Genomic DNA, 22,522 nt, shown 5'->3' on the forward strand with positions numbered 1-22,522 from the left:
CCACACCTACTACAGTAGTACAAGTTTATATGCCAACTAGCTCTGCAGATGACGAAGAAATTGAAGAAATGTATGATGAAATAAAAGAAATTATTCAGATTGTGAAGGGAGACGAAAATTTAATAGTCATGGGTGACTGGAATTCGAGTGTAGGAAAAGGGAGAGAAGGAAACATAGTAGGTGAATATGGATTGGGGGACAGAAATGAAAGAGGAAGCCGCCTGGTAGAATTTTGCACAGAGCACAACATAATCATAGCTAACACTTGGTTTAAGAATCATGAAAGAAGGTTGTATACATGGAAGAACCCTGGAGATACTAAAAGGTATCAGATAGATTATATAATGGTAAGACAGAGATTTAGGAACCAGGTTTTAAATTGTAAGACATTTCCAGGGGCAGATGTGGACTCTGACCACAATCTATTGGTTATGACCTGTAGATTAAAATTGAAGAAACTGCAAAAAGGTGGGAATTTAAGGAGATGGGACCTGGATAAACTAAAAGAACCAGAGGTTGTACAGAGATTCAGGGAGAGCATAAGGGAGCAATTGACAGGAATGGGGGAAAGAAATACAGTAGAGGAAGAATGGGTAGCTTTGAGGGATGAAGTAGTGAAGGCAGCAGAGGATCAAGTAGGTAAAAAGACGAGGGCTAGTAGAAATCCTTGGGTAACAGAAGAAATATTGAATTTAATTGATGAAAGGAGAAAATATAAAAATGCAGTAAGTGAAACAGGCAAAACGGAATACAAACGTCTCAAAAATGAGATCGACAGGAAGTGCAAAATGGCTAAGCAGGGATGGCTAGAGGACAAATGTAAGGATGTAGAGGCCTATCTCACTAGGGGTAAGATAGATACCGCCTACAGGAAAATTAAAGAGACCTTTGGAGATAAGAGAACGACTTGTATGAATATCAAGAGCTCAGATGGAAACCCAGTTCTAAGCAAAGAAGGGAAAGCAGAAAGGTGGAAGGAGTATATAGAGGGTCTATACAAGGGCGATGTACTTGAGGACAATATTATGGAAATGGAAGAGGATGTAGATGAAGATGAAATGGGAGATATGATACTGCGTGAAGAGTTTGACAGAGCACTGAAAGACCTGAGTCGAAACAAGGCCCCCGGAGTAGACAATATTCCATTGGAACTACTAACGGCCGTGGGAGAGCCAGTCCTGACAAAACTCTACCATCTGGTGAGCAAGATGTATGAAACAGGCGAAATACCCTCAGACTTCAAGAAGAATATAATAATTCCAATCCCAAAGAAAGCAGGTGTTGACAGATGTGAAAATTACCGAACTATCAGCTTAATAAGTCACAGCTGCAAAATACTAACACGAATTCTTTACAGACGAATGGAAAAACTAGTAGAAGCCAACCTCGGGGAAGATCAGTTTGGATTCCGTAGAAACACTGGAACACGTGAGGCAATACTGACCTTACGACTTATCTTAGAAGAAAGATTAAGGAAAGGCAAACCTACGTTTCTAGCATTTGTAGACTTAGAGAAAGCTTTTGACAATGTTGACTGGAATACTCTCTTTCAAATTCTAAAGGTGGCAGGGGTAAAATACAGGGAGCGAAAGGCTATTTACAATTTGTACAGAAACCAGATGGCAGTTATAAGAGTCGGGGGGCATGAAAGGGAAGCAGTAGTTGGAAAGGGAGTAAGACAGGGTTGTAGCCTCTCCCCGATGTTGTTCAATCTGTATATTGAGCAAGCAGTAAAGGAAACAAAAGAAAATTTCGGAGTAGGTATTAAAATTCATGGAGAAGAAATAAAAACTTTGAGGTTCGCTGATGACATTGTAATTCTGTCAGAGACAGCAAAGGACTTGGAAGAGCAGTTGAATGGAATGGACAGTGTCTTGAAAGGAGGATATAAGATGAACATCAACAAAAGCAAAACAAGGATAATGGAATGTAGTCTAATTAAGTCGGGTGATGCTGAGGGAATTAGATTAGGAAATGAGGCACTTAAAGTAGTAAAGGAGTTTTGCTATTTGGGGAGCAAAATAACTGATGATGGTCGAAGTAGAGAGGATATAAAATGTAGGCTGGCAATGGCAAGGAAAGCGTTTCTGAAGAAGAGAAATTTGATAACATCGAGTATAGATTTAACTGTCAGGAAGTCATTTCTGAAAGTATTCGTATGGAGTGTAGCCATGTATGGAAGTGAAACATGGACGATAAATAGTTTGGACAAGAAGAGAATAGAAGCTTTCGAAATGTGGTGCTACAGAAGAATGCTAAAGATTAGATGGGTAGATCACATAACTAATGAGGAAGTATTGAATAGGATTGGGGAGAAGAGAAGTTTGTGGCACAACTTGACCAGAAGAAGGGATCGGTTGGTAGGACATGTTCTGAGGCATCAAGGGATCACCAATTTAGTATTGGAGGGCAGTGTGGAGGGTAAAAATCGTAGAGGGAGACCAAGAGATGAATACACTAAGCAGATTCAGAAGGATGTAGGTTGCAGTAGGTAATGGGAGATGAAAAAGCTTGCACAGGATAGAGTAGCATGGAGAGCTGCATCAAACCAGTCTCAGGACTGAAGACCACAACAACAAACAATAGTGCCTTGAACTATCCAGTTACATCAGTTCAATCCTGACTCGATAACAATGCACTGAATCAGAACAAGAGTGCCCCATCATGAACTGGCACTACACCACAGCTTTTCTGTAAGTTATATTTAGGGACTTGAAAAGTCTGTATTTTGTGATCAATCTGAATATAGATGCAACTTTTCCCCAAAATTTGACAACACAAAACTATCTAATAAATGTGGATTTTGCCCATAAGGGATACTTTATAGAGACAGTTTGAAACAGTTTTTATTTTCTGCTAATAAACAGCGAAAATTTAACAAATTTTCAGTTACTGGTATTGCACATAACCTGATGAAACTCAATTTGGAAACATGATATGGATAAGGACCTGTTTGCCAAATACAAAGAGCACGAAAGCAACAATGTATCATGTGTGTGATCACATTGTTTCTACGCAACACAGGCCTGCTAGCTAAAGTTAAAAAGTTGGTATAATCACAGCATTTACATGTGAAAACTTCCAGAAGATGAAAACCGAATTTTGGAAGCCATTTTTACACGTTATGAAGTGAAGCAGTTTTGCTAGACCAGTCAAATAGCACACATGGAATCCAGCTGTTTCAGTTTCTTATTTAGTCAGACAATGGCGCTTTATCCTCAGTTTAATGTTTCTACTTCCCACCATCTAGTAACCGGAATCAGATTGGGTACTGCAGGCTGACTGGCTGAGGGTATTGTCGGTGAGTCGCCAAAACCCACAGAAAAACAGCTATGGACGTATGAGGACAACAACAATAAGGAAGTAGACAAGTCCATACAGAACACCAGATTGAGGGCCAAGATGTAGTGAGATTCAAGAAGCAACAATGATGCATATGGTATAGAACACTAGAGCGCAGTCGGAATACGACTGACTTCCGAGCTTTATAGGGCTCCCGTGAGTGCTCACACACTCGCTTGGCAGGTGTGGTTGGTTGGTTAGTTGGTTGTTTGGGGTTTAAGGGACCAGACAGCAAGGTCATCAGTCCCTTATTTCAAATGTGGTCCATTTCGATAGTGTGACATCTCAGAAAAGTCAGAATGATGAAAGGGAAAGAGCTAAAAAATGTAAAAGGGCAGTCATGTTGTCAATGGTAAAAACAAAATGAGGTAAGTCAGCAAGAGAGAGAACCCAACGCTATGATAGAGGCAGGGAATATCCCATCTCTGAAGCAGCAGAGGCAAGACCACCTGCGACTTAAAAGGTGCAACCGCTAGAATGTAGAAGTGCGTATGGGAAAACGAGACTAACCAATCCTAAAAAATGATAAAAACAGAGTAAAAGGGCAGAAAAGAGAATCTCGGTCAGGGAGGGGAGTCAGGAATCTCCAAACACGGCTTACAATGGGAGATACCCCAACACTCACCGCCCTGCCCCAACACCAGAGAGATGAAAAACCTTAAAACTGAGAATAAAAACCACTTTCCCAGAGGAAACCGAGGACCAGGTCGACCATCCGGGAATCGTCAGCCAACATCAAAGGTAAAGTGCGGGGGAGCCTGTACTTAGCACGCAGAGCCAAAAGAAGGGGGCATTCAACCAAAATGTGGGCTACTGACTGGAAGGCTCCACAACCACAAAGTAGGGGTGGTTCATCACACAAAAGAAAACCATGGGTCAGCCTGGTGTGGCCAATGCAGAGACGACACAGTGTGGTCGAGTCCTTTTGGGAGAGGTGAAAGGAAGAACGCCATGGGCCTGGTGTCACCTTAATTGCACGAAGTTTATTAGACAGGGAAGTAGCCTCCCAAGAGTTGGCCCATGATTGTGCGAAGTGGGACTTGATGTGAAGCCATAAATCTGCTGTAGAAGGGGTGACAAAACGGGGGGTAAGTGACTGCTCCCCAGCCAAACAATCAGCGAGCTCATTACCCGGGATACCCATATGGCCAGGGACCCAAAGGAAGTCCACAGAACAAGCAGCACGGTGAATATCAGCGAGATGGTCACGGATGGCAGAGACCAAGGGATGGCGTGAAAAACACCGGTCAATAGCCAGAAGGCCACTCATTAAGTCCGTACATAACAAAACGCGGTTGTGATGGGACTGTTTAATAAAGGTAAGGGCCTGGGAAATTGCCATCAATTCTGCAGTAAACACCCCACATGTAGGTGGCAGCAAATGATTTTCCGTTCCAACAGGGCGTGAAGGGGGGGGGGGGGGGGGCAGGAAGACAGGACAAAGAAGGAAGCTGAAAATCACGCTAAAGAGACGCAAGGCGGAGCCCAACCGGTAAACCCGCCCGAGGGCGGGAATCAGGTGGGCGACGTCCATAGTCTTGGAACAGAAACGGGGGAGGGGGGGGGGATCCCAGCTTCAACCAGGAGACTATCAACAGGGCTAGTAGGGAAGGCACCAGTGGCCAAACGGATACCACGATCGTGGACTGAATCCAGCATGTGCAGTGTGGAAGGAGCAACCAAACCATAGTCCAAGCGAGACAGAACTAGAGCACAATAAAGACGGAGAAGGAGGGAGCGGTCCGCACCCCAAGAGGAGTGAGCAAGGAAGCGAACGACATTGAGTTTACGGAAACATCCTACCTTCAGAAGTCTGATATGGGGCAGCCAAGTGAGCTTGTTGTTGAAAAGAAGACCTAGGAAACGAAACTGTGGGACCACAGGCAATCGTTGTGCACCGAGATAGAGTTCTGGATCAGGGTGGATTGTAGTACGGCGACAGAAGTGGACCACCGGCGATTTTAAACGAGAGAATTGAAACCCGTGTGAGAGGGTCCATGCAGAGGCACGCCGTATAGCTCCCTGGAGCTGCCGCTCTGCAGAGGCCATCGAAGAGGAACTAACCCAAATGCAGAAATCATCCACATACAGGGCAGGGGCGATCAAAGGACCGACAAAGGCCACAAGTCCATCGATAGCAATGAGGAAAAGAAGGACACTCAAGACAGAACCCTGTGGCATGCCCGTCTCCTGGGTCCATGGAGAACTAAAAACAGTACCAACCCGAACCCTGAATGACCGGTGGAACAGGAACTGGCGGATTAAAATCGGGATTGGGCCCCGAAGACCCCACTGATGAAGTGTAAGTAAGATGTGATGGCGCCAGGCCGTGTCACAGGCCTTGTGTAGGTCAAAAACTACTGCAACCAAATGGCGGCACTGGGAAAAAGCCTGCCAAACAGCGGATTCCAAGCGAAAAAAAAAAATGATCGATCGGAGACTGTCCCTCTCGGAAGCCACACTGGTAAGGGGACAATAGATCCCGAGATTCGAGGACCCAATTGAGCCGATGGGCTACCATCCGTTCAAGTAACTTGCACACAACATTTGTCAGACTAATTGGCCGATAGCTGTCAACAAATAGGGGGTTCTTACCAGGCTTAATTAATGACAGGAACCACAATGCTATCCCTCCGCTGAGAAGGGAAGTCATTCTGGAGCCAGATACGGTTAAACACCCAGAGAAGATGTTGCCGTTGTGGAGCAACAAGATGTTGAAGCAGTTGGTTATGAATGGAGTCTGGGCCAGGGGCCTTATCATGAGAAGAAGAAAGTGCGGAAAGAAATTCCCATTCAGTAAAAGGTTCGTTGTAAGATTCTGACTCACAATGGGTAAAACATAAGTTGGAAGCTTCGGCCCGCTGTTTCTGGTGAAGGAAAGCAGCCGGATAGGAGGCTGATGCTGATGCCATTGCAAAATGGGTCGCAAGATGTTCCGCAAGAATCAACGGGTCCGTACAAAGTCCATCTGGGAGGTGAAGGCCTGGGAGGCTGGACTGCCGATGGCAACCTTGGAGAGAGCAAAGAGTAGCCCATACCCGTGACAGAGGGACAGTAGAACCGAGGGAAGAAACAAATCATTCCCAACATATCCGTTTGCTCTGTTTGATTAAATAACGGGCTTTAGTGCGAAGGCGTTTAAAGGTAATAAGGCTGGCTACGGATGGGTCTCTCTTAAGATGTTGCAAAGCTTGACGGTGATCAAGGATGGCAATGGCAATGGCCGTACTCGACCACGGGACTTGCCGGCGACGAAAGGGTTCAGATGAGCGCGATACAGCAAGGTTAGCAACGCGAACAATCACGTCAGACACGTCATGTAGGATGTCATCAATACAACCCAACACAGAGGGAGAAAACGCAACCTGTGCAGTGTAGAGAGGCCAATCGGCGCGTTGGAAAGACCAACGAGGTAACCTGTCCATCGGGGAGTGGGAAGGGAGAGAGAGAATTAACGGGTAATGGTCACTATCACAAAGGTCATCGTGTGGAGACCAGTGTAATGAAGGGAGGAGAGAGGGAGAAGAAAGAGAGAAAGATCAATGGCAGAAAAGGTACCATGGCCGGCACTGAAATGAGTAGGGGAGCCATCATTAAGAAGGCACAAGTCGTGGTCTGTAATAAACTGATCTAAGAGAAGACCTCGTCTAGATGGAAATGCACTGCCCCACAAGGGATGATGACCATTAAAATCCCCAAGAAGGAGGCAGGGAGAAGGAAGTTGCTGAAAAAGGGCAGTTGAGGCAGCAGGTGTAAGAGTCCTGTCAGGAGGGAGAGAAAGATTGCAAACCATGACCTCAGAGTCCAGGTGGACCCTAACAGCAACCGCTTCCAATGTAGTTTGAAGAGGAATCCACGCGCTAGCGATGTCTCTACGGACCAACGTACAAACGCCGCCAGAAGCCCGCAGGGGTCCAACCCGATTTTGACAAAAAACACGGAACCCACAGAGGTTCGGTGAGTGAGCATCAGTAAAATGAGATTCCTGTAGAACCACACAAGCTGCAGAGTAAGACAAAATAAGGTATTTCAATTCCAGGAGGTGACAGTAGTATCCATTAAAATTCCGTTAGATAACCACAGAACAATGATTTAAAAGGGGGCTGAACAGGCTAAAGCCAGTCATACCACGGGGTCACCACCCGTCACCGACAAGGAGGGGGTGACATCCAAGAACGACAGGTCAGAATCTGGTTGTGAAGCTGGGGATGGGACCTCCGGCGACACCAGAGGCTCTTTGTGCCAGGACTTATGTTTCTTCTTCTTTTCAGGTTGAGATCGAGGAGGGCTGTGTGGCATAAAGGAGCCAGCTGCAGTAAGATCGGGAACAGAAAGAGATCGGGCGACCTGGGGGCCAACAGACCGCGGTTCTCGCGGTCATCGCGTAGCAGCAGACCTATGGCGTGGAAGGTGCCGGGAAGGGGCTTCACGGGAGGGGCGCCCTTGAGCGGCAGACGCCGAAGGAGTAGGACACTTCTCTGGCTGGGGAGGGGGAGCAGCACCCAGAGGAGAAGGTATGGGAGCCGCAGGGGAGGGGGGGGAGGAGAGGGGGTACGGGAATGGGGTAGGAAGGGGGAGGAAGGGGTGAAGATGTAACTAAAGCATAACTAGATGTCATGAACACAGGGTGAAGACGTGTATACTTCTTACGAGCCTCTGTGTAGGTTAAACGATCAAGGGACTTATACTCCTGTATCTTCTTTTCCTTCTTATATACTGGGCAATCTGGTGAATGCGGAGAATGATTGCCATGACAATTAACATACACAGGAGGGGGAACACAGGAACTCCCCTCATGGAGTGGACGTCCACAGTCACCACAGAGAGGGGCCTGCGAACAGCGGGAAGACGTGTCCAAAACGCAAGCACTTAAAACACCTCATAGGAGGTGGGATGTACGGCTTCACATCACATCGATCAACCATAATCTTTACTTTCTCAGGGAGGGTATCCCCCCCCAAAGACTAGGATAAAGGCACCAGTATCAATGCGATTGTCCTTAGGACACTTCTGAACACGCCGAACAAAGTGAACACCCTGCCGTCCGAGATTGTCCCTAAGTTCCTCATCAGTTTGAAGGATGAGGTCCCTGTGAAAAATCACACCTTGAACCACATTTAGAGACTGGTGGGGGGTAATGGACACAGGAATTGTGCCAAGATGGGCACAGGCACGAAGGGCCGCAGACTGGGCAGCTGAAGCAGTTGTGATTAGCAACGAACCCGATCGCATCTTGCTCAGGGAGTCCACTTCGCCAAACTTGTCTTCAACGTGTTCCACAAAGAATAAAGGTTTGGTATTGGTGAAAGTATCCCCATCAGTCGTGGTGCAAACCAGATAGCGGGGGAAAGGCTTTGCCCCTAGCCGACGGGCCTGACCCTCTTCCCAGGGGGTAGCCATGGAAGGGAAGGCTGAAGGGGCAGGAGAAGCAGCACTAGAAGAATCAGTTCCCTGCAGAGAGACGGCCGCAGAAGAACAGCCAGAGGTCTGGACCCGTACGCGTTTCATTTTCATAGCGTCCGCCCTGATACCACCCACTCCGATCAGGAGCCCTCCTCACGGGCACCACCCAGCCACAGCACGGGCCGTCTGGCACGGCGGCCACTGCCGGGAGTTCCGGTGCTCCAGGATGACGAGCAACCCCTCCAAGGCTTGCATGAGGTGGTCACAGCTCAGGTATTAGAAGTGTGATCCTGTGTGTTCAGGGGGCTCAACCAAAAGGGTACGTAGTGACCCCACCACACTGGCTAGCTACCGTGCTGGCTATGCACCCTAGCATCAGACAACTACGTGAAAGAGAAGGTGAAAGGAACTAGGAGGGCACACGTCGGAGACACTAGGTAAGGTTCTCTTCCCCAAATGGCTCACACTACGGAAGAGAAATTTAGTAATGGAGGTCAAACCCCAGAGGGGGACCAGGGAGTGACAATAGGAGGTGATTACGCAACAAAGCCAAATTGCAAAACCAACATAACCAGAAGGATAGTGGGGTCCAACATAAGCAAGGACACCAAGAGAGGGAGAGGAGAGGGCGAGGGTGAAGGAGCAAGGAGAGGAAAGGAGGGAAAGGGGAAGGAAATGCAGCCCTGGAAAGAAGGAAGGCTGCAATAGCTCGGGGCCCCGTGCTCGCCACGCACGTATCCACAAGAGAGTTGAGGACCCGCTGGGAGGTTGGCAGGTGTGGCCCACGCACAGCGCTGTGGCAGCATCAGTAGCACTCCCTGGTTACAGGGGTGCAGCCTAGTGGCTGTCATCTATGTCTGTCCGTACCTTCTGGCGGGCCGTCCAAACTGTCAGACCGGGATACCAGACACCACTACACATAAAATCACTCTGTCTACATTAGCCAAAACTTTTCAACAACGAGACCTAACTGGACAACCTGTGTGTGTTTCAGACACAGTTGTGTATTTACATGGAAATGAAAATTGATTGTGGAATTTGAAACCCAGCAACTAGAAACAGCACTTCCAGAACTGGCACTAGAGTGTTTACATGACCAACCACAAGAGGAAATTGGGAATTGGCTTACAGAATCCAGTTTTGGAAGCCACATGTCAAACAAGTGAATGTAGTTTTCGGCAGTGGTTGTCTTGAATTGTGGTTGTGTCAAACACTGACAGAGGCTGTACTACATCGTTTATGACACTGCCAATCTTTGCAAGCAACTGCGCGATTATTGTTACCACATGCTTTTTACTATGCTAAGGAGCTTGTCGGTTTTGTCTGTAGTGTTGTCAAGTATGAGATGGGTGGCTATGGATGCCCACAAAGGGTCAAAATGAATATTTCGCCAATTCTGTAACTATCAAACTAGGTTGGAAATGAAAAGAATGTCGAGAAAAATCATTAATCAGAGAAGCACTCTGTTAACTGATGGGAAAATGCTGCTGATTCTCAACATATGGATGCGCATTTCACCAAAATTCAAAGTTAATTTTGCCAATAATAGATGTTACTCTTCAGGTTCCTAGTTATGTACTCAAATTAGATCAACACTACCTTGCATCTACCATCTGCAATATACACTGAAGTTCCAAAGAAACTGATATAGGCATGTGTATTCAAATACATACCAAGACACAAAGTGTCTGGTGCAGTTGTTAGATCGGTTACTGCTACTACAATGGCAGGTTATCAAGATTTAAGTGAGTTTGAACATAGTGTTATAGTTGGTGCATAAGCAATGGGACACAGCATCTCCGAGGTAGTGATGAAGTAGGGATTTTTCCGTATGACCATTTCACGAGTGTACCGCGAATATCAGGAACCCAGTAAAACATCAAATCTCTGACATCACTGCGGCTGGAAAAAGATCCTGTAAGAACAGGATGAATGACAACTGAAGAGAATTGTTCAACATGACAGAAGTGCAGCCTTTCCGCAAATTGCTGCAGATTTCGATGATGGGCCATCAACAAGTGTTAGTGTGCAAAAAATTCAATGAAACATCGTCGATATGGGCTTATGGAGCCGAAGGCCCACTAGTGTACTCTTGATGACTGCACGACACAAAGCTTTACACTGCCCGGGCCTGTCAACACTGACACGGACTGCTGATGACTGGAAACGCGTTGCGTGGTTGGACTAGTCCTCATTTCAAATTGTATCGATCCGATGGACATGTATGGGTTTGGAGACACGCTCATGAATCCATGGACCCTTCATTTAACCAGGGAACTGTTAAAGCTGGTGGAGGCTCTTTAATGGTGTCGGGCATGTGCAGTTGGAATGATATGGGACCCCGATATGTCTAGATATGACTCTGACAGGTAACAGGTACATAAGTGTCCTGTCTGATCACCTGCATCCATTCATGTCCATTGTGCATTCTGACAGACTTTGGCAATTCCAGCAGGACAATGCGACACCCCACATGTCCAGAATTGCTACAGAGTCGCTCCAGGAACACTCTTCTGGGTTTAAACACTTCTGCTGGCCACCAAACTCCCCAGACATGAACATTATTGAGCGTACCTGGGATGCCATGCAACGTGCTGTTGAGAAGAGATCTCCACTCCCTTGTAATCTTATGGATTTATTGACAGCCCTGTAGGATTCATGGTGTCAATTCCCTCCACCACTACTTCATACATTAGCGGAGTCCATGCCATGTTGTGTTGCGGAGATTGTGCATTCTCGCGGGGGCCCTAGACGATATTAGGCAGGTGTACTAATTTCTTTGGTTCTTCAGTGTACTTCTCAGGCTCATTAATATCTTCAAGCAGATTTCCTCAATTCATAGCTCTTATTCACAAGAGATACCTTTTGTAAAATTTGCCAAATGCCTAACCGTAATACCACTTACGTTACCACTAGTTACTCCCAAATTTTACATAATGTACATGAGGTCCTACTCATACATCAAAAAAGTTCAAAGGAGAGCAGCTTATTTTCATTATCGTGAAATAGAGGAGCAATTGTCATGGATATGATAAGGCAGTGTGGGAAATCACTAAGGCAAAGGTATTTTACGCTGTGACGAGATCTTTTCATGAAATTTCAGTTATTAACTTTCTCCCCCGAACAGCAATATATTTTCTTACTTTCACCAACACAGAGAGAAATGACCATCACAATAAACTATGAGGAATCAAGAGCTCACATGGAAAGATTTAGGCATTAATTACAGCTACAGGAGACACTAATAAATGGTGAAAACTGTCAGCTTTCAAGTCTTAAAAAATGCAAATCACTTTCTGTGGCAGGTTAATGAACCTTTGTGAGTAGGGTGAGCTGTTTTACACCCACCTGCCTATATTCCAATACAATTAACATGTGACTATTATTCACGTTCATAAGAGCTTCATTTTAATATATTCATTTGCTCTGCCCAAACTTGCATTTTTAAACAACAAACAGTTTACCAACCTCTACTGACATCCTTTTGCTACCTACTAGTATCAGTTAGTACAGTCACTTACGAGCATTAACATCACTGCTCACTGCGTAGATCACAGCAATATTTGAAAAGAAATGATAAATGGTGCAGTACTGTTTACACCTGTGCCTATATATATTGTATTTACAATAAATTATTAAATGGACTGTCCTTGCTCTATATATGTTAACCGTCAAAGTGTTACATTTTGATGTAACTAGACAGATATTTCTGGAAGCTGCTAGGACAGCTGCTCTCAACAGTTTTAAAGCTTCTTTGCATTTCATCGGTGGCTTGACAGAAGTATATAACATTTCATCCAGGCATATCACTGCGGTCATGGAGCGCAAAGAGACTGGGAAAGACCATATTATAACAAAGAGAGCAGAAACATTTGTGGTACATATAAACATGTTCATTAAAGACAAAATTTTTTTTGTTATAAAGTGTTACATTTGTCAACTAACTGCAAAAGTGGTGAAGAAATTGCGAAAAATGTTTCCTAAACATGAGACAAATGACTAAGATGATTTTAATACAATCAAGACAGATATTTAATGCTTAAATCATAATTATGAGCTGGCAATTGGATTTCTTGGTACAGTCATAAATCACACCAGCACTCTATGACAAATAGCTGGAATTATAGAAACAAAAGAGAAGACACAAACAGTCAGTCAAAATTTTAAAAACAATGTAAGAATTATAAGAAAAAGGGGAAATTCAAACATGTAGGACAATAATAGGTACAATTTTTTCAGTAAAATATGCTAAAATTTATATTTAAAAAATATGACTCACAGTTCCTTCTTGCTGTGTTAAGTTTTCCTGCTCACAGGTTTCATCTGTATGCTGAGGTGAACTTGCACTTGCAAATGCAAGTAATAAATCAGCTGCTGATGATAGGCCACCTGCCTGTGTAGAATCAGGTACATTGCTTTCAGGAGCTCCAGCACATTGTTCTACTTCATTAGATTCTGGGTTTTCAGCCGTTTCATCAACTGACGATGCATTTGAACTAATGGAGTTCAATCTTGTATGGTGCTTTTGTCGTAAAGATGCTTGCTGCTGGGAGCTGCTACTTCTACGCCGACGACCCTTTCGCCTACGAACAAGTGCAGAATGCCTGAAAATAATGGTGGCACGCAATGTCACACATCAGTTAACACTATTTTACAATAAAGGAGCTCATTTTACAAATCATGAAATTTAAGTCTAAAATAGTCTGGAATAGATTATAATTTCTTTGTAATCTCTTAAATATGAAAATGATCTGGGCCTGAGTCATAAACACGGTCAAGTCATACTCCATAACTGTGTCAACACTTCTTAAAACTGCAACAACGTGAATCGTGAATCATGAATCTACCTGTTACGTCCCCCTCCCCCACAGCCATGTTCTCCATTGAACCACTTAAAGATGTCAAGTATTTTGAGAGCTTATTTTAAGATCATAACATTTCAAAATTGTATCCAATATAACTCAAAAGAAAAAAAGAAAATTAACATGCTGTGCTCTCAGACAAAAAATGAATACTTATTTTTAGTGTCTGCAACACCAGTCATAGCTGATGAAATGAAGGCACGAGACTACAAGAAAGACAAAACATGCAGATAAATAAGGAGTACTGCACAGGACAATTCACTGTAGACAATGTAGCAACTACAAATAACGTAACACTTAAAATAAGACCTAACCCATGAGGGATACCATCCTGCTAAGGAAAACAGTCAGAAAGTGTTCTGGAATGGAACCAAAAGTCGTATTTGCATATAAGCATCACAAGAAAATGGTGAGGTGCCCATAGAAACCCCCACTCATATAAATGAATAGTTACATATCTCCAAGCAGTATCATGTATCTTAAATAATTTCTATTTAGTCGAACCACATTGTCCTTTAAACTCACAATAAAAGCAATTTTTAAGCCTTTGGAAATTATTGCAGACAACATGTGTTGTAACAATGTGAAGAAGAATGCAATGTTGAAAGCTGAGGTAAAATGTTTGTTTTTCACTCACGATTCTCCATTAGTTTAGTAATTTTTATACAGGTACTTCTAGCAATGCTATGTTAACTACATGGGCTGGTGCAATCCTCTCCTGGTTTCAGTATGGGGTTATAATGTCCCCTTTATGACTCATTGTATAGGTTCCTACTCCAAATTTGACTAAAAACATCAATGATTGTTTCTTTGGATAGGAGACAGATGCAGAATACTGAATTCAATAGCAACAAATCAAAAAGCAGTATAATGAGTCAATAGTGCTGTATGCATCTTCTAGATGAGAGCCAATATAGCTCTCCATTCGTGAAATTTCAATTAATCGCCTTCTATCCAAAACTCCATTATTGGTATGAAAACAAACAACTGGGTGTGCTAATCACATAATGCGTTGAAAGCAGTGTGCCACTGCCCATCATTTTGGTTAGTAGCTAAGTTTACTTTTCCTTGAAATCCTATTCATCAAATTCTCTCTCACTAGGAAACATGTAATTACTAACAGAGTCTGGAAACCAATGCTGTCAACTTTTCTTGCTGTTTTGAAAATCTATCTGATTTCAATTGTTTTGAGGTCCTTAGCAGAAGTATTTTTTCTCTGCAGTGCCACACACTTACCATTTGTTGACAGACACTGCTCACTCTACTGATGGCCATGCTTTATTCTACCCTCCCTCAGTACTCTTGCAAAGGTGTAACAATGACATCATGCCAGTAACAACTTATCCAACTATGAATACTCGCAAGGACAGAATGGCAGTTCGAATGACTAAAACAAACTGGAAACACATTTAAAATATAATGTTGTATCTATTTGAATAGCTATCCATTTCATTCATCTGTAAAACTACATCTATGGCCACTAGCAAAATCTGAAGGTCCACGCACTAGCTCCAAAGTGCTACAACTACACAGACAGTACGATCGTGACCGTTGCAGTGTGCGATTGAAAAGAGCATGTACTGACGTAAAACATGAATAAGCTGAAGCCAATTAATCCTGTGAACAGTGAACTTGCTGTGTGAAAATGAGGATGTAATTGGAGTGGAAGATGAGCCATTTGCAACATGTTATATGGCAACAGAACACAAAAATACTATGGAGATTTAACAGAAATGTATTTGACACACAGGGTAGGAATAGTGATTGTGGGTCTGATAGCGGAGAAGGAACTGTGCATGTTTATGACAGTGACAACAGTTCTGGAATGTCATCACCAGCAAATGAAGGAACTGCAAGTCAAAGTGAATATACACCTTCACTCCCAAATATATCACAACCCTGTGTGCTACAGTGTATTGATGACCGAACACTGGACAGTATTTATGAGGATTATTTTAATTGTTACCATTCTTCCAGAAAACCTATGAACCATTATAGCTGCATGTGTTTGAAATCCAACTGCAATATAATTTTAGATCATGTGATGTGCAAAAGGCAAGACCCAGGCCACTCAAGGGAAACAAAACATCATCAAAATTAAAGGCTGTATGAGAATCTGCCACAGCACAATATGACGAAGCCAGAGACTATGGGTCAGAAGTCCACGTTTCATTCAGGCATATCATTATGGTTAGAGTGCACAAAGAGACAGAAGAAGCCCATATTATTACAAAGTGAGAACAAAAATTTGTGGCAGATGTAAATGTGTTCATTACAGACAAAAACATTTTTAACGTACATGTATGGAATAGTAACCATAGCCAATTTTTTCTTTAGTTTTTTTTTTCAATACTATCACACAGAGGTGAAAAATCAACAGATGGCAGAATACGATCTGTTCACAGTGGCACACACAGTTACACAATATATGTGGCTGTGTTGATGGATAGTAGATTGGCGAACAAGCTTCACATTCATATGCAGGAAATGAGGGATGTTTTGCTACAGGTTGCAAAGAAACTAGCAGCATTGTGTCCAAAAAACATCCATACTGAAGCAAGTGTAAGTAGAAAAATGACCAAAGAGCAGAAGAAAAGCTTTTTTCAATTTGGTCCTTTGTGAATGCATTGGTGAAAATGGTCTATTACTTTGTGATTCATGATCAGCACACAAAGATTACATTCTGATAGAAGAACATGTTCTCAATAAAATATTACATTACAGATACTGCCACCAAAGACAACCAAATACTGCCAACCCATGGATGTATGTTTTTTAGACAGTACGTACTGCAGACATCTTGTTGATTTCATACTCTTGCAAATTGACAAACCACAGGTCACATTACATGAATGATATTTTATAATCTGCCTTCATTCTGTTATCTACATCTAACTTCCGACCAACATAACCACACTTTTATGTTCCTGCAATTAATGTTTTCCCGCCGTTTACAACATTTTTTTATCACTCCTGTCAAATTTCGTATGTCCACAATGTTAATTCATACCCGATTTTATGTCAACATATTTATAATTTTCTCGCGATTTACGCTTTATGAAAAAATGTTCACGGAAAAAACTGACGTAAAACGATGCTGGCATGATGTTGGCCATCACGTAGTGTTTACAAACATTATGTGGTTAAGTTTCTTGACACCACGGTGCTCTACTTAGCAGATTTAAACCGTTAAATGTGTAAAGTTGGAACAATTTGTGTTGTATCTCCTACCACTGCCAAACTCTACTCTGCAAGGTGGCTGATAGGAGTAACTAGGTTCATACAAATAAAGGTATCTTGACCAGTCACAACCATATCCAAATTGTCTCTACAGTGCATGTGCAGTTTAGTGACTGTCGTAACCATTGTCACACCTCTGTTGAACTATATTTAGTGTGTTTCGTCTTTTGGCCACTTGTAGCGCTATTTGACACCTTGATTCAGTTTGCATTGCTCAAATGTTTTTGGTTTGAACACAATGTGAATTACATATATTCTCATGCTGAGCAAAACGTGTTTCAAGGATTTATTCTCGTTGTTAAGTGGAATATTTACATATGTGTTTTTGTGATGTTACAAAAAAATACAATGTGAGTGAGTGAGTGTGTGTGTGTGTGTGTGTGTGTGTGTGTGTGTGTGTGTGTGTGATTTTCTACGTAACTGAGGAAGCACAGTACCGGATAACCTCAGAGAGTCCAAGAGACTCGGAACAATACATATGCAAACACCACACGAAATACTTGACATCAAGAAAAAATTCTTGAAACATGCTGTGCAAAGCATGAAAAAATATGTAACTGATGCAGTGTTTCATTATTAAATAATGAATGACAGCTGCAGGCATTCCAAAAACATCGATAATGATGTATGAAACTGAGTCCAACATTTCTGCTTCCCAATTATCAGTTCCCATTATATCAGTGGTTTTCATTAGATAATAAACCATTATCAGATAATAAACAAGTCCCTGATATGAGTATTTTGATGCCTATTATGTGCATATACATAAAGCGCAAAAATGCAAGGGGGTATCCTATACATAACTTTTACAGCTTAAAACATTACTTCCTGCATTTTACACCATTTTTTTGAAGTCCCTTGAAATGTGTAAAAGCGGGGTTTCACTGTATGTTGACATATGCCTTGCAAAGGTCTGGATATGATGATGTTGATGCTCCTGTTGCATCATTTGATAATGTAGGCACTGTGGCTTTTGATATTGGACTACAGCAGAGTGGATACACTGAAGACAATGTAGCATGTCCACACGGCACCCTTGTCAACTGTGCACACTGTCCCATTTCATTGTGTTTTAGTCACTACACTGAAACTCCACTTTTGCACACTGATAACAAATAACGGAAGAACATTCCACAACACAGCATCTACTAGTTTGGAAAATAGAGACAGGTACGTACTGCATCTGTTAACATATTATATTGTTTACAGCAAATTTCATGTAGCTTTCAGCCACATAATACCTAATTTATGTCTTTTGTGTATCTGCTGGTCTTAACTGTCTGTTACATGGTATTCTTTCATCAGCGACTTGTGCTTCTCTAGACATTAGACTTGTTATCCATCAAACATTGATTATACACAAATGTGGAGTTCTACATATAAATAACCCTGATGGGTGGTGGAACAAGCACAGCTTCATGTTGTAAACACATTTGTACTTGATTTTAGATGTTCAAGAAGGGGTACTTCCCCTGTCAGTATGAAACATAGGCAGAAGACAGGAAAGTCTGTCTTGCTGAGAAACCACCCTGCAATTCTATTCTGCTATTTATGTATGGTGGGATAAAACAGAGAAGCAGTTTTAACTAAAAACAACTGTGCAGCATGAGTAATGACTGAAGATACTATAAAAAAAGGTGATTTCAAAGACAATTACACAAGAACTTGCATGAACCATTCCTAAGGTATTTAATGAAGTCTCTGTTCTTTGTGAACAGAGGCGGATAGAAACTTTAGTAACAGTTATCATCCATTTAGTTGTTGTGCATGAACCATTCCTAAGGTATTTAATGAAGTCTCTGTTCTTCATGAAAAGAGGCAGATAGAAACTTTAGTAACAGTTATCATCCATTTAGTTGTTATATTATTCATTTAAAAGTTACTTCAGTCTTGTGACAAATATTTTGTTTGTAGTTCAACCAGTTGTAATATTTTTCCTAGTAAAGAGTAGAGGACTAGAGTGATTTGGAGAGTTTTATTAATAATAAATCATTTGTGCGAAAATTTGCCCAAAAGTAACACTAGCTGGTAAATATTAGTCAGACCACTAAGCATATTGTTGGAGAGCAACAAGTATATCACAACAGATACTATTTACACTGCAATGATTTAAGTGATATTTGAGGAAGTAAATATGTTATTGAAAAAACTGCCATGTTTGTTGGAAGTCATCCTTGCACTTGGGCCTGACCTCTTGAGAACTAAGAGCACAATTAGGCAAACCGTGTAGGGGTAATAAAGGTTTAGAATTTTTCTGTTGGATGTATGCGCACATGTAAGCGTAGACTGAGCAAGAGTTTCAAAACTTCAATGCGAGTTCTTGAATAAGTTATGCTTCATTGTAGAACAGGAACCATGTACTAGAAAGTTTTTTTCCTCTCTCTGTATTGGAGGCAGCTGAGGAAGGCAGTAGAGACATGGGCATTTTCAAACACTGCCAACGATTTCACCAACAGCCATAATGTCTGATACAATTCACATTTTTTTCCCTGTAGCTGGCTGTTCTGTACCTTTATTTTTCTTTAAAGACAAAGAAAGCAAACAGGCAAGTCTCTGCCAAATAGTTGTTTGTAGGAGAGCAGATTGATTATATCTGAGATGGGAAGCAAATTAACTAATGTTAATTCCAATTTGATACTCCCATAAAATGACATATTTATGGTTGGTGTTTGGTGCATGCATTTATTTTTACTATGAGCATTTTGAAGATCCACACAAGAAAGATAGCCATGTTACGGAGCTCCAAACCTTAATGAACAATTCACCCTCATGTATAGTATTTGTTTAACAATCCTTACTTTTGGATCTTATCAAGTTTGTGTTACCTAAGCACACTTATCACACACAGCATTGTCATTTAAATGAAGTATTACACTTTCCTTTCTTTGTGTAATTTAGTAGGATGCACTGTTTAGTGCATCTTCTATCAGTCTACTATATATTGTTTTATCTATATGCAAATTGAAGTCACCTGCCATGGTTCTGTCTGTATATTTGGGCTAATCTCTGGAACTACTGCAAGGATTTTAATATGGTTTTCACTAATAGATAGGCTGGTTTACGAAGAATATTTATGTATACTTATTTTTATAAATATTTTGTGCAAATTGGATGAACTATGGTCAATTAGTCTCCTGTCACCATGAGATTGATGCCATTGTCATGTAGCAGTAAATGGCACAACTCCTCGGAACCACAGCTCTGTGAAGACTGCCAAACTGAGTGCACATGAATGTTTTGCTTCCCTTGATGTACTGGCAACAGGTGGAATCTGTTTGGTGTAGTGCAGTCAATATCAACATGACTTAATGTAATCAGACTCTTTTGTGAACATTTTTAAGTTATACAAGGGATTGGTAAATGAATCTCCACTGGCAAGAAAGGGATAGAGATCTTTTATGATCATAAAAATCATTTTGATATGTTAGATAAATTTTGTGCACAGCAATTTATAACCTAAAGTGAACCGACCTGAAAGAAGCAGCATTGCTTATAAACAGTGGTGAATTTGTGAGCTTCTTATAGAAGGAAACAGAGATGAGCATATTCTTCTTCACACCTTAAAAACGGAGGACGGAATTGGATTCAGAAATTCCTTGCTGATGACTATAGAGTTTGAAAGACATCTACAGATGCTTGGGGGATGTATTTTTAAAAAAGGTGACAATTTCAGGCTACCTATTTCTTCCTCAGTCAGATTACCAACCACATTTCACATTCATCATCCACTGAACAATCTTCAAACAACGCTCACTGAGTTACTTCACTTCAGAGTATAGTAAGCAATAATTTGAGAACAACTGCACAGTGAAAAAACACGTGAACACAAAATTTGTGATTTTTAATTTTTCATGCAGAAAGTAAAACTTTTCTGAAGAACTACTTGTCAAGGAATGTAGCTTTGATTTGTTTATATAAAGAAAGTGTTTTCAGCAGTGTAGCAGATGATTCAGCTTTCAGTTTTTCTTGAATCAACCCTTGATGCAGACATGATTCCTTGTTTGGCAGACACACACACACACACACACACACACACACACGTGTGTGCACACAATAAAATTAAGTGGTTATTTACAGAAAGAAACTGTCTAAAGAACACTGTATAACTATGAAATAAAACATTTTTAATTTCTCACCTTCTCCTTCTTGGTTTCTCAGGTCCTTGCTTATTCATATTTTGTGGCAATTCACTCTTCTCTTTTGGACTATCCTTCTCTTTTGATTTAGTCCTTTCCCTTCTTTCCTTTCTAGTACGTGACTCTTTCTTTACAGTTTCATGATCCTTCTTCTGTGCTTGTTTGGCTTGATTTTCCTGCCGTCTCTGCTCAGCTTTTTCAAGTCTCTCAAAAGCTTTCATTATTGCCTCCATTTTTCGTTCTTCCCTGGTCTGGAAGTATCAAGAAAATGTCCTATGATGAGAGTAAAAGTGGAGCTTGTTCTCACAAGTTTCTTCGTGTCGTACTGTAGCCCAAATTGTGTGTGTGTGTGTGTGTGTGTGTGTGTGTGTGTGTGTGTGTGTGTGTGTGTGTGTGTGTGTGGATGAACAGATCACATATCAGCACCATTAGATCATCCACATATTAACATTATGGATCATAGCAAATTAAGGCTTCATGAAATGCCACTGCATGATAATGGTAGAAAATGAAATTGGACACAAATTTGCAATGGCGAATATTGTAAACCTGTTGTTCAAGATACACAACATAATTAAGATGAAGAAAATGGACAATGAGTGCTTTATACTCCAAAGTGCAAAATAATCATTAAGAACAAAATGATACAATAGAACATGGCGGCATTATAGCTTTATATCTCCCACCCATACTGTTAACTACTCACATGGAATATTTATGATTTGAATTAGGACAGACAGGTGCTCACTACATGGAGAAAGCATTGGGTAGCATACAGGCACATTTAAAAGTAGGCTGTTGGATATTATTCAGCAATCAGAAAAGATCCATCAAATGTAGAAAACACACCCATGCATGCACACGTCCTCGCCTCCGGGCAGTATGGCCTGAATGTGACTGATTGCCACTAACACCTTCTCTATACGATGAGTAGCAATCTATTCTAGTTCATATTACTGTTATTTCATCCTGGATTTTCCAGTGTTTGGTTTTAAATGGAATATTTGCCTACATAAACCATAGTTTTATTCTTCAACAGTCAGATATCAGTGACACATATAAAAATATTTATCACATACAGTTAGGTAGTAATGAAATGAGACCTGTTTCATGACTGAAATCAACTAATTATTCTTGTTTATAAAAATTCATACAGTTTGGCCCCCATGGTAAACTGCACAGTTCAGCTTTAATGCCTCAGGGAATGACAGAACCATGTAAAATGACAAACCATTTTAGCCACAAAATCATACTTTTTCTACCAAACCATTTTAGCCACAAAATCATACTTTTTCTACCATGATGATAAGTATGTATTTCACTCTGTAAATATTGCCATGGTGTATTAAATGTTTGATCTACACTATTATACCCGACAGCTACGATATGTAAACTAAGTCAAAAGGGACTTGATGGGCGATGGTATATAATTCAGACAATGAAAATCCAGGATGGAATGCAACAATGTCATGAAAAGGATAGTCGCTACTCACCGTATAGCGCAGATGCTGAGTCGCAGATAGGCACAACAAAAAGCCT

The 22,522-nt window shown here is 41.6% G+C and overlaps 1 protein-coding gene across 1 annotated transcript in view; it reads right to left on the reverse strand.

The window, feature by feature from the left end:
* LOC126470661 (uncharacterized) overlaps positions 1 to 22,522 on the reverse strand; it is a 328,353-nt gene that overhangs the window by 71,977 nt on the left and 233,854 nt on the right. Inside the window, exons 14-15 of the mRNA XM_050098652.1 lie at positions 20,984 to 21,234; positions 13,025 to 13,349 (exon numbers count right to left, since the gene is read on the reverse strand). Coding sequence (XP_049954609.1) covers positions 13,025 to 13,349; positions 20,984 to 21,234 — 576 coding nt within the window. The remainder of the gene's footprint in view (positions 1 to 13,024; positions 13,350 to 20,983; positions 21,235 to 22,522) is intronic.

The sequence above is a fragment of the Schistocerca serialis genome, chromosome 3, assembly GCF_023864345.2.
Source record: "Schistocerca serialis cubense isolate TAMUIC-IGC-003099 chromosome 3, iqSchSeri2.2, whole genome shotgun sequence".
In the NCBI taxonomy this organism is placed as follows: Eukaryota; Metazoa; Arthropoda; class Insecta; order Orthoptera; family Acrididae; genus Schistocerca; species Schistocerca serialis.